Raw genomic sequence first — 13,648 nt, forward strand, 5'->3', positions numbered from 1 at the left:
CATTTCTGAACGTTGAATTTCATCTGCCATCTCGTCGCCCATTCCCCTAGTTTGTTCAAGTCCCTTTGCAACTCTTCGCAGTCCTCTTTAGTCCGAGCTTCACTAAATAGTTTGGTGTCGTCCGCGAATTTTATTATCTTACACTTCGTCCCTGTTTCTAGATAATTTATAAATATATTAAATAGAAGTGGCCCGAGCACCAAGCCCTGTGGGACACCACTCCTGACCCTCCTCCAGTTCGAGTAGTGGCCCTTCACTTCTACCCTGTTTCCTACCCGCCAATCAGTTTCTGATCCATCTATGTACGTCTCCTTCCACCCCATGGTTCTTCAGTTTCCGAAGTAGGCGTTCATGGGGTACCTTGTCAAAGGCTTTTTGGAAATCTAGTTATCTAGTTATATGATGTCTATGGGGGTCTCCTCTGTCCATCTGTTTGTTAATTCCTTTGAAGAAGTGCAATAAGTTTGTTAGGCACGATCTCCCCTTGCAGAAACCATGCTGGCTGGTTATCAGAAGTTTGTTTCTTTCAAAATGTTCATCAATGTTGTCTTTTATCAGTGCTTCCGCCATTTTCCCCGGAACCGAGGTCAGGCTCACTGGTCTGTAGTTTCCCGGGTCACCTCTTGATCCCTTTTTAAAGATGGGCGTAACGGCTATCTTCCAATCCTCCGGTCCTAGTTCTTTGTCCTGACGTTTCATGGCTAATGTAAAAAGATTTTAAATTGACTCAATTTTTGTATTGTAATAAATTTATATTTTGGATATGTTGGTAGTGGTTGAGTTTAATCTGTTATGTACTTCTGAAAATCGATTTCACTAAATTCATTGTAAACTGTCCAGTTAGGTGGGCAGATATAAATTGAGTAAAATACATTGCTTGCTCTATGCCACAAAACATTTTTGTTAATGTGGATTTAGAGGACTCATGGCTAAAAGAGAAGCAAAGGAAGTCTCATGAGAGAATGAAATGACTCAAAGGAGGGTCAGGAGGAAAAGAAGAGATCTGTGTATATACTACATAGAATAGGACCTAACTCTCCATGACCTGCATGCTGCTTGTTAATTCCCGCAAACTGGGACTTGTGTTCTGAAAAGTCATCACATATGTACATGCCATGGCTGGGGTCTCTTGTTGCTGAGAACAAAGTCTAGGAATCCAGAGCATAATCTGGAATCTGTTGCTAAACGGCATAGTCCAAAGTATTTACATAGCAGGGTTTAAAAGAGGCTTGAACAAGTTCCTTTAGGAAATGTCTGGTAGACTTGGAAAAGCCATCACTTATTACTAGAAATCAGTTGTAAGAAATACATCAGCTTTTTGGGATCTGATGTATTCTTGTGACACGGGGTGATCACTCTCTGAGATAGGGTAATGGACTTATGGACCTTGCCTGACTAAAACGATCTTATTACTTTAAATGACTTCACAACAAAATTATCTTTATAGTTAAATAATCCCTTTCCTGGTCTTTTCTTTAATTACAATTTTGAATATTTAATATATATTCTTATGTGAATTGATTAGCATGTACCCTAGTTAACAAATTTATTGCTATGTTAACAATAGTTTTGGATGTTGTATTTCCTCAGGGCTCCTATCTCTTAGCAGCATCCAATGACTTTGCCAGTAGAATTTGGACAGTGGATGACTACCGACTCCGGGTAAGCTTTCAGTGGAAGTGGGCACATGAACTTTGTTTTATAAACTCTGATATTTTTCATTAAGTCACCATAAGGTGCTGAGTGCTTCTGCATATTTGCAATTAAGCCAAATAAATACTAGAAAACAAATCAATAACACAATGATGATACTTAAATAAACCCTTTAAGACATATATTTATAGCTAATGTCCCATGTAGTCTTAACATTATCTTCAGAATTTGCTTCCCTGGCAATCTAGCACAGGAGTGGGCAACCATGTCCTTGAGGGCTGCAACCTGGTCTGGTTTTCAGGATTTCCCCAATGAATTCTCATAGCGGAGAAACTGAATGAATTCTTTGCTTTAGTCTTTAAAGAAGAAGAAGTAAGAGATCTACCTGAACCGGAAATGTTTTTCAATGGTGATGATGCGGAGGAACTGAAAGAAATTTTGGTGAATCTAGAAGATGTACTAAGCCAAATCAACAAGTTAAAAAGTAATAAATCACCTGGACTGAATGGTATACATCCCAGGGTACTAAAGGAACTCAAACATAAAATTGCTGACCTGTTGTTAGTGATCTGTAACCTGTCGCTAAAATCGTCTGGCCACCTTCCAATCTTCAGGTACTACAATGTTACACCAGTTTTTAAAAAGGGTTCCAGGGGAGATTTAGAAAATTACAGACCGGTAAGCCCGACTTCAGTGCTGGGCAAAATGGTAGAAACAATTATAAAAAATAAAATTGTGGAACATGTAAACAAACATGATTTAATGAGTCGGAGTCAGCATGGGTTTAGTCGAGGGAGATCTTGCCTCACCATTTTGCTTGACTTCTTTTGAAGGTGTGAATAAATATGTGGATAAAGGAGAGCTGGTTGATATAGTGTATCTAGATTTTCAGAAGGCTTTTGACAAAGTTCCTCATGAGAGGTTCCTGAGAAAATTAGAGTCATGGGATAGGTAGCAAAGTTCAGTTGTGGATTAGGAATTGGTTATCGGATAGAAAACAGAGGATAGGGTTAAATGGTTCTTTTTCTCAATGGAGGAGAGTAAACAGTAGAGTGCCTGACCCGAACTCCTACCTGCAAGCCCATGGTTTTTAACAGACCGGTAAGCCGGTTAAGGCGGGTTAAAACCCCAGGTCCAAAATAATTTTAAAAAGGAAAAAAAAAAAATTATCTGCCGGGCCCAGAGGGTCTGCGCATGCATTGGGATCGCTATAGAGCGATCTGGGCAGGCAGTTGGGGGTGTGATTCTGATAGCCCTCATTTGCATGAAGGTGATTCATGAATCAACCTCCCCCAGACACAGATCAGATCAGATCTGATCTGTGCCCTTATTGAATCTAGCCCATAGTCCCCGTGCAAAATGTGCAAAGTTTTTCGGCTACTTCAAAAGCCAAGTGAACACCACTTCCTTTTCTTCATGCTTTGTCTTTTGTTCTCCAGGTCATAGTGATGCACCCGTGTCTCGTCGGTAGGAATTCTCTCCAGAATACTCTGATCTTCTTCATACCATCTCAGGAACTGGGTTGCAACCTCCTCACACTGTTGCTTGTGCAGATCAGTAAGCTGTTTGGGAACTCAGTGTGCGCAGACTTTCCTGTATCCCAAGTCATCATGCATTATGTCAAATGCAGATCCATAGTTGATATCCATATCTGCAGCCAATTGAGACATAGTAACATAGTCTGCCCAACCTGATTCAATTTAAATTTAAATTTTTTTTTCTTAGCTATTTCTGGGCAAGAATCCAAAGCTCTACCCAGTACTGTGCTTGGGTTCCAACTGCCGAAATCGCCGTTAAAACCTACACCAGCCCATCTACACTCTCCCAGCCACTGAAGCCCTCCCCAGCCCATCCCCCACCAAACGGCCATACATAGACACAGACCGTGCAAGTTTGCCCAGTACTGGCTTTAGTTCAATATTTAATATTATTTTCTGATTCTAGATCCTCTGTGTTCATCCCACGCTTATTTGAACTCAGCCACCTCTCTTGGTAGCGCATTCCAAGCATCCACCACCCTCTCCGTAAAGTAGAATTTCCTAACATTGCCTTTAAATCTACCACCCCTCAACCTCAAATTATGTCCTCTGGTTTTACCATTTTATTTTGTTCTACGTTAATACCTTTCAAGTATTTGAAAGTCTGAATCATATCTCCCCCTGTCCCTCCTTTCCTCTAGGGTATACATATTCAGGGCTTCCAGTCTCTCCTCATACATCTTCTGGCGCAAGCCTCCTATTATTTTCGTCGCCCTCCTCTGGACCGCTTCAAGTCTTCTTACGTCCTTTGCCAGATACGGTCTCCAAAACTGAACACAATACTCTAAGTGGGGCCCAACCAATGACCTGTACAGGGGCATCAAACCTTCCTTCTACTGGCTACGGCTCTCTTTATACAGCCCAGCATCCTTCTGCCAGCAGCCACTGCCTTGTCACACTGTTTTTTCGCCTTTAGATCTTCGGACAATATCACCCCAAGGTCCCTCTCCCCGTCCGTGCATATCAGCTTCTCACCTCCCAGCATATACGGTTCCTTCCGATTATTAATCCCCAAATGCATTACTCTACATTTCTTTGCATTGAATTTTAGTTGCCAGGCATTAGACCATTCCTCTAACTTTTGCAGATCCTTTTTCATATTTTCCACTCCCTCTTCGGTGTCTACTCTTTTACAAATCTTGGTATCATCTGCAACCCTTCTAACCCTTCAGCAATGTCACTCACAAACATATTGAACAGGATCGGCCCCAGCACCGAACCCTGAGGGACTCCACTACTCACCTTTCCTTCCTCTGAGCGACTTCCATTAACCACCACCCTCTGGCGTCTGTCCGACAGCCAGTTTCTAACCCAGTTCACCACTTTGGGTCTTAACTTCAGCCCTTCAGGTTTGTTCAACAGTCTCCTATGAGGAACTGTATCAAAGGCTTTTTTTTTTTTTTTTATAATTCTTTATTCATTTTCATATTTTACATGAAGTGTACAAAATATTGAGTTACAACTAATGAATACACAATATCACTTTTATATCTATTACATAATATTCTGAACAAATTTTTTTATCCCCTCTCCCACCCCCCACCCTTCAAGTACTTTCCAATCACCTTATACATATTGTATACCATATTATAACATGTTATGTAAAATTATTTTCACTACCCCATAAAGAAGACAAGAAAAAGAAGAAGATAAATCCTACTATTCATTCAGTATAATACTTTGTCAATGGCCCCCATATTTTTATAAATTTAGGATATGTCCCTCTTTGCATTGCTATTACTCTTTCCATTTTGAATATAATTAAGGTTACTATGATTCTTCCAGTTATTGGTTATATGCTGAATGGCAACCCCTGTCATGACTAGTAATAGCTTGTTATTTTCTGGTGAAATTTGACTTTTTTTTCTCATCATCATTCCAAATAACACTGTATCATATGATATTGCTACATGATTTTCCATCAATTTATTAATTTGTGGCCAAATTGCATTCCAAAAACTTTTAATGTAGGGACAATGATACAGTAAATGATCCAACGTCCCAGGTTCCAGATTACAGTGCCAGCATTTATTGGACTTAGAACTATCTAATTTTCGCAAACGTGTAGGGGTCCAAAAAGCTCTATGTAATAAAAAGAACCAAGTTTGTCTCATAGATGCTGACACTGTACATCTCATTCTCCAAGACCAAATTAGTGGCCATTGAGATGCAGTAATCTGATGCGTAATCTAAATGCTCCAAATGTCTCTTAGACCATTTTTTTGGTTTTTTATTCAAATATCCAGATATTAATTTATACCACAATGCGGCTTGATGCCCTAGGAAGTCTGCTTGGAAGCATAAGAACTCTAAACTATATTGATTATTCAATGTTTTCCATTCAGGGAACCCAACCTGAATGGCCTGCTTCAATTGCAACCATTTAAAACTTTGTTTTTTACCAAGACCAAATCTATGTTGCAATTGTAAAAATTCCAGCAGTTTACCTTCTGAAATAACATCATTCAGAGATCTAATGCCTGCAATAATCCAGTCCTTCCAAAGGATTTGAGCTCCGCCAATTTTAATCTTGGAGTTTATCCATAAAGATTGATTAGTTGACTTGTTTATTGGGACAGGTGTTAATTTACTAATAAACCTCAACGTTTTCCAAGTATCCATTAATATCTTATTTTCTCTGTATCTTCTAGGTATGTTGATACTTGGAAGATGAACTAAATTTAGGGGAAACATAAGGCGCCATTCCAAATATAACCAATCCGGTGCATTATCTATCAGTTCTGGGTGGATCCAATACATACCCTGACGTAAAATATAGGCTTGATGGTACCTATAAAAATTTGGAAAATTTACCCCTCCCTTTGCTGAAATCTAAGTAAATTACATCTAGCATATGTCCTCGATCCAGCTCTCTGGTCACCCAGTCAAAAAATTCAATCAGGTTCGTTTGGCACGATTTACCTTTTGTAAATCCATGTTGCCTCGGATCCTGTAACCCATTAGATTCAAGGAAGTATACTATCCTTTCTTTCAGCAACACTTCCATTATTTTTCCAACAACTGAAGTGAGGCTCACCGGCCTGTAGTTTACTGCTTCATCCCTGTGACCACTTTTGTGAATAGGGACCACATCCGCTCTCCTCCAATCCCCAGGAACCACTCCCGTCTCCAGAGATTTGTTGAACAAGTCTTTAATAGGACTCGCCAGAAACTCTCTGAGCTCCCATAGTATACTGGGATGGATCCCATCTGGTCCCATTGCTTTGTCCACCTTCAGTTTTTCAAGTTGCTCATAAACACTCTCCTCTGTGAACGGCGCAATATCCACTCCATTTTGTCATGTAACTTTGACAGACAATCTTGGTCCTTCTCCAGGATTTTCTTCTGTGAACACAGAACAGAAGTATTTGTTTAGCACATTTTGCTTTTTTCTCTTCACTCTCCACATATCAGTTCCCAGCATCTTTTAGTTTAGCAATTCCATTTTTCATTTTCCTCTTTATAAATGATCTGGACATAGGTACGACAAGCGAGGTGATTAAATTTGCGGATGATACGAAGTTATTCAGAGTAGTAAAGACGCAGGGAGATTGCGAAGATCTGCAACGTGACATAATCAAGCTCGAGGAATGGGCATCGACATGGCAGATGAGGTTCAACGTGGATAAGTGTAAAGTGTTGCATGTCGGTAACAAAAATCTCATGCACGAATACAGGATGTCCGGGGCGGTACTTGGAGAGACCTCCCAGGAAAGGGACTTGGGAGATTTGATCGACAAGTCGATGAAGCCATCCACACAATGTGCGACGGCAGCAAAAAGGGCAAACGGAATGCTGGGAATGATAAAGAAGGGGATGACGAACAGATCAGAGAAGGTTATCATGCCGCTGTACCGGGTCATGGTATGCCCTCACCTGGAGTACTGCGTCCAGCATTGGTCGCCGTACATGAAGAAGGACATGGTAATACTCGAAAGGGTCCAGAGAAGAGCGACTAAGATGGCTAAGGGGCTGGAGGAGCTGCCGTACAGCGAGAGATTAGAGAAACGGCCTCTTCTCCCTTGAAAAGAGGAGACAGAGGGGACATGATTGAAACATTCAAGATACTGAAGGGAATAGACTTAGTAGATAAAGACAGGTTGTTCACCCTCTCCAAATTAGGGAGAACGAGAGGGCACTCTCTAAAGTTAAAAGGGGATAGATTCCGTACAAACCTAAGGAAGTTCTTCTTCACCCAGAGAGTGGTGGAAAATTGGAAAGCTCTTCAGGTGGCTGTTATAGGGGAAAACACCCTCCAGGGATTCAAGACAAAGTTAGACAAGTTTCTGCTGAACAAGAACGTGCGCTGGTAGAGCTAGTCTCAGTTAGGGTGCTGGTCTTAGACCAGAGGGCCGCCGCGTGAGCGGACTGCTGGGCATGATGGACTACTGGTCTGACTCAGCAGTGGCAATTCTTATGTTCTTATCTGAAAAAATTTTTGTCTTCCTTTTTTACATTTTTAGCCATTTGTTCCTTCCGCTTGTGCTTTCGCCAGATGTATCTCTCTCTTGGCTTCTTTTAGTTTCACCCTGTAGTCCTTTCTGCACTCCTCTTCTTGGTTTTTTTTATATTTCACGAACGCCAACTCTTTCGCCTTTATTTTCTCTGCCACTAGTTTGGAGAACCATATCGGCTTCCTTTTTCTCTTGTTTTTATTGATTTTCTTCACATAAAGGTCCATAGCCATTTTTATCGCTCCTTTCAGCTTAGACCATTGTCTTTCCACTATCCATCAGTCTTCTCTAATCAAGGCATCCACCCTGTCAATGTATTTTTGTGTGTGCGATGTTGGTGGATGACCAGAACGGCCTTCATCGGTTACACCTGTTCTTCCTGTTTTAAACCTTTTACCCGCTCATAAACCTTTCATTGATCATGGTGCTATGTTCATACTGAGTCAATATCCAACAGTGAATTTCCACGGGTTTCACTCCCTCTGCCCAAAGAAAGTGCACTGCTGCACATTGTTCTAAGATGTTTCAATCTTGCAATGGTGCATTCATGTTTCTCACCTCGTGGCTGCCACACGACTAAAGGCTGAGTGCTGCACTGTGCATGGACGAACTATCCAACAGGCAGTGTACAAGTACATATGTTGCATTTCGCTAGCACTGTTCCAGTTATCGTGTAATTTAACAATTGCTTTTAATTTTTGATTTGCTTTTGTAGTTATAGAATGGGTGTTGCTCTATCAAATTTAGTTACTTTAACTATAAATCTAGGTGCAGTATTCTGCAGCAATTGAATTCTATAGGCTGACTTTCTTGTGATTCCAAGATAAATTATAAATGTCTTCTGATTTGATTCATGTTTTCTTCAGGTCATTTGCCTTGGTTGCAGTGGTTTGTCACTGGTTATAGTTGCAGAAATGGTTGGCTGATTCTGCTTCTAAAAGACTGATTGAAGTAAACTTCCTTTTCAAGGTCATGTTTTTTTAGGGAGGATCTCTCAAAGTTGATTAAGGATTTGTGCAAGTCAAGACCCCTAGGTTCATATTCTATAAACGGTGCCTAACTTAAGTGCAAACACCATTTTAAAAAATAGTGTTTAAGGAAAAAAAATGTAGCTGCCTACTACAGCCATTACATCGACCCACCGGATTTTACTGGTGAGTTTTGAAAATCCGGTCTAAAGTTAGAGTCCAAACTGAAATTTGAAAGTCAGTCAGTTCTTAGGAGTATAAAGAATGAACTATTGCTATAACACATTGAGGTTATACTTAAGCTCCATAAAAGTTTCTGTTTTGATTGTTTAATGGCAATGTTTAACATGTTTATTATTATTTCAGAGCAGAATAGAATTGTAGTTCAGAGAGTTTCCACATACCCCTCCACATGTTGGGATGTTGCCTGCTTTGATACAAACTGAAGGGGACAACAGAGCCCTCTAGTGGGAATAAAAAGCTGGAATGTATTCCTTCTGCACAACTAGTGAGCATGGATATATTACCCGTCCATCCAGAATGACACATCTATTTACTAGAAAAGATATTAGTAAGATAAGAACCTAATCTCTTTTTTGGGCTTAAATTTTGAGACCCTCTCTTGTTGGGCGCTACTTTAGTATATTCCACTTATCTGGACTAGTCTGCTGTGGACAGAAAGGAGGGAAAATTGTCTGACCTGATAACATTTTTCAGAAACCCTCCCTGTTTATTCTTATGTGCTTTTGGCAATTGTTTTAGTTGCCTTTCTTTTCTTTTTATAAATATCATTGTTTGTTTTTAAGTTTCTCTCATGTTCTTTGCCTTGTATTTCCTGATTCCATGTTCTCACTTCATGTCAGTGGAGGTTATACCTGCATAATTGGAATTGGCTGTGTGGCATTGGTTCTGCCACTAATATTTGGTCTTAACTGACAGTGTGAATGTGAGCACAACTGCTTGACTATGATACTCTTTAAAGTCGTGATACTTAAACCTGTCCTGGTGTCCCCCAGCCAGTCGAGTTTTCAAGATATTCCTAATGAATATGCACGAGGCAGATTTGCATGCCTGTCACATCTGTTATATGCAGATCTAGCTCTTGCATATTTAGGGATATTTTGAAAACCCGACTGGCTAGGGTTCCCCAGGACAAATTTAAGAACCACTACGTTGATTGAATCACTTGGAACTACTTTTTTTTTTGGTTGATAAACATAACTTCCTCATCTGAGCTGGGTTGGTATAGGACTGAAGGAAAGAAAATTATCAATTAAATTCATAATTTTTTCCTTTTCACAGGTGTACTGTCGCAATTACTTTGGCAATGTTTAGTTTCTTCTCGTAGTACAGCAAGTAGCTGCTGTGGAACAAACTAGCAGTCTCTTCATTACAGGAGCAATATATGAGGGTGTGCTGAAAAGTTCTTAGCCCAACCAGCTTCCTAAATTCCGAGTATTATTTTGCTATTGTAGTTGAAAAGAGTTATTTTATTTTGCAAAGTGCCAATTTGCAGAATTGTAATGCTATGTTTTGACATTGTGGAATTTTCAAGTGTGCAATGCCGAGCCTTCATGAAGTTCTTATTCCTGCAGAAGAAAACTCCAAAGGAAATTCATGAATGTATGATGTAAACATTGAGTGACAAATGCCCATCATATACAGTGAAAAAGTGGTATGCAAACTTTCAGTGTGGAGATTTTGATACCGAAGATAAAGCAAGGTCTGGGAGGCCTCAAACGGTGTCAACTCCTGAAATTGTTGACCATGTCCATGACCTGATTTTGGTAGATCGTCAAATATCGGCTAAAGCAATTGCTGAGACACTACACATATTGGGTGTATAATCCATGTGCAGCTGGGTATGCAGAAGCTGTCAGCCAAGTGGGTGCCAAATGTTTGAATGCTGATGAGAAACGACATTCAGTGGACACTTCCAAGTTGCTTTTCAGCGAGCTTGTGCTAATCTTTTGGAACAACTAGTTACTGTTGTTGAAACATGGTTACACCACTATGATCCTAAGACAAAACAGTCCATGCAAGGGTGACACTCAGGATCTCCAAGCCCAAGGAAATTCAAGACTCAAAAGTTGGCAAGAAAGGTCATGGCCACAGTGTTTTGGGATCAGGAAGGTACTGTAATGACTCTTCCAAAGAGTCAAACAGTTAATGCAGAATACTACTGTAACTTTTATGCCAATTAAAGGAGACATTGGAAAAAAAAGAGACTGAAACTGTGGAAAGGAGTTATATTTTTGCAAGACAATGCACCTGCTCACAAGGCTGGCAAAATGATGGCTGTTTTTATCCCAGGACAAGCAGGCAGCATATTCTTAACGTATGGGTGACGTCACCGACGGAGCCCCGGTACGGACCTTTTTAACTAGAAAGTTCTAGTTGGCCGCACCGCGCATGCGCTGGTGCCTTCCCGCCCGACGGAGGAGTGCGTGGTCTCCAGTTTCTTCGTTTCCGCGGAGCGAAGAAGACGCATGTGCTTTCAACGGCCGTTGAAAACTCTATTTTGCCTTCCCGCTCGCGATTTTTTGATCCTTTTTGTTCTATATTTTGTCTTTGGACTTTACTTTCCGTTTAAAAAAAAAAAAAAAAAAAACTCGTGTCTTTTTCTTTGCTTTTTTGCAGCCGGCCCCGGCGGGGCCTGTTGTAATCATACAAGCCTCCGGGTTTGATTTCGCGGAGGCCGTGTTTCCCTTCATGCCCCCGCAACCGGGCTTCAAGAAGTGCCAGCGGTGTGCACGCCCGATCTCTCTGACTGACCCGCACAACTGGTGCCTTCAGTGTTTGGGTCCAGAGCATCGGGCTGACACCTGCACCCGCTGTGCAACTCTCAAGAAACGCACACTTAAGAACCGGCAAATACAGCAAAATATTCTTTTCGGTGCCGGTTCTACCATGGAGCAGGCCCCGACGTCGACGGCACCGCCTAAATCGGCACCGGCCACATCGACACCGCCTGATCCTCCTTCGGGGTCGATAGCGCCAGGTAAGCCGGCTAAGAAGCCTTCCACTTCCCTTGAGCGACCTCCTGTTACAGCGGTGACACCGGTTCTTCCGACGTCCCGCCGATCCCGTAAACGCTCCGCTCCGATCACGGTGAGTGCCTCGTCATCGGCCTCCTCATCACCGGAGCGTCGAGCAGCACCTATGGTACCGAAGAAATCTAAAGCGGTACCGGTGCCCCCATTGGAGGACCGGATCTCGGCCATCCTCCAGGACAAACTTCAGGAGCAGCTACAGAAGCAACTCCAACAGCTCCTTCCAACCATACTGGCACCGCTCCTTCCGGTACCAGTCCAGACCGAGCCTGGTACCGCCCCACCGGTATCCACCCCTTCGGTACCGCTGAACACATCCATGCCGGTCTTATCTGCTCAGCCTGTACTTCAGACTTACTCGGCAGAGGACCCGACCCAGGCCCCAGATCGACGCCGGTCATCTCGGGACCGGGATGGACACCATTCCTCCAGGGACAAGGATCGACGCCGGTCTTCATCCCCCGGCACCGTATCCATGCGATCTGGCAAGTCCCTTTCTAAAACACGCCATACTGAACCGGCTGTCAGGGACCCAGACCTGTGGGAGCAATCCCCACTCGGTACCGAAGAGGATGCCTCTTCTACCGATGAGGAACCCTCTATGGCTGAAACCACTTCCAAGCCCGAGCAATCCTCCTTCACGAAATTCCTTCGGGAGATGTCTGCGGCTCTCTCCATCCCACTTGAGTCCGACTCCAAGAAGTCCCAGGCATTTTTAGAAGCCTTGGACTTCGACCAACCTCCCAAGGAATTTCTTAAACTCCCCGTACATGATATCCTACGGGAAACATTTTATAAAAATTTGGAAACCCCACTGACTGTCCCAGGTGCCCCTAAAAAACTGGACAGTTTATACCGGGTCATCCCGATCCCGGGATTTGATAAAACCCAATTACCCCATGAGAGCCTCCTCGTAGAGTCCACTCTCAAGAAATCTCAGGGATCTAGTGTGTATGCCTCCACCCCTCCTGGCAGAGAGGGAAAAACTATGGACAAATTTGGAAAGCGCCTGTACCAGAATGCCATGCTGGCTAACAGAGCCAACAATTACTCGTTTCATTTTTCATTTTATATGAAACACCTGGTCCAACAACTTTCTGCTTTGGAAAAGTATGTCCCTGAGCGTAAAATCCCACTTTTCCAACAGCAGATTTCCAGCCTCCTTCAGCTCAGAAAATTTATGGTGCGCTCGATTTACGACTCCTTCGAGCTTACTTCACGAGCCTCTGCACTAGCTGTAGCCATGCGACGCCTAGCCTGGTTGAGGGTGTCTGACCTTGATGTGAACCACCAAGACCGTCTCGCCAACGCGCCCTGCCTTGGTGATGAACTTTTTGGGGAATCTCTTGATACCACAACACAAAAACTTTCGGCTCATGAGACCAGATGGGACACCCTCATTAAGCCGAAGAAGAAGACTCCACCGGCACGACCATACAGGCCTCAGTCCTCTTATCAACGTCGATTCTCTGCCAGGCCGCTGAATCCTCCTCAGCAACAATCCCGCCGGCCTCGCCACCAACAACAACAACACACTCAGGCTCGTTCTCAGTCCCACCAGGCGACCAAGCCTCTCCCTTCGACTAAAAACCCTCAGCCCTTTTGACTCCTTTCTCCAGGGCATAGCCAGTCTCCAACCTTCCATGCCTCTTCCTCAGCCTATCGGAGGCCGCCTCACCATCTTCCTCCACCGCTGGGAGGCCATCACGTCAGACCTGTGGGTTCTCAACATCATCCGTCACGGATACTCACTAAGGTTCCAAACTCTACCCATAGATCATCCTCCCGTAGAGTCTGCTTCTCACTCCTCCCAAATTCCTCTCCTCCTTCGGGAGGTCCAATCCCTTCTCCTCCTCAATGCCATCGAAGAAGTTCCGCAAGACCAGAGGGGTCAAGGTTTTTACTCCCGCTACTTCCTGGTACCCAAGAAAACGGGAGATCTTCGTCCTATCCTCGACCTCAGGAACCTCAACAAGTGTTTG

The 13,648-nt window shown here is 42.9% G+C and overlaps 1 protein-coding gene across 9 annotated transcripts in view; it reads left to right on the forward strand.

Annotated features, from left to right (window-relative positions):
* Positions 1–13,648, forward strand: part of ATG16L1 (autophagy related 16 like 1) — a 271,176-nt gene that overhangs the window by 160,248 nt on the left and 97,280 nt on the right. For all 9 annotated transcript variants that reach the window (XM_033958632.1, XM_033958627.1, XM_033958625.1 and 6 more), the window contains one exon: positions 1,591–1,662. In XM_033958632.1, coding sequence (XP_033814523.1) covers positions 1,591–1,662 — 72 coding nt within the window. The remainder of the gene's footprint in view (positions 1–1,590; positions 1,663–13,648) is intronic.

This window comes from Geotrypetes seraphini, chromosome 9 (genome assembly GCF_902459505.1).
Source record: "Geotrypetes seraphini chromosome 9, aGeoSer1.1, whole genome shotgun sequence".
Classification (NCBI taxonomy): Eukaryota; Metazoa; Chordata; class Amphibia; order Gymnophiona; family Dermophiidae; genus Geotrypetes; species Geotrypetes seraphini.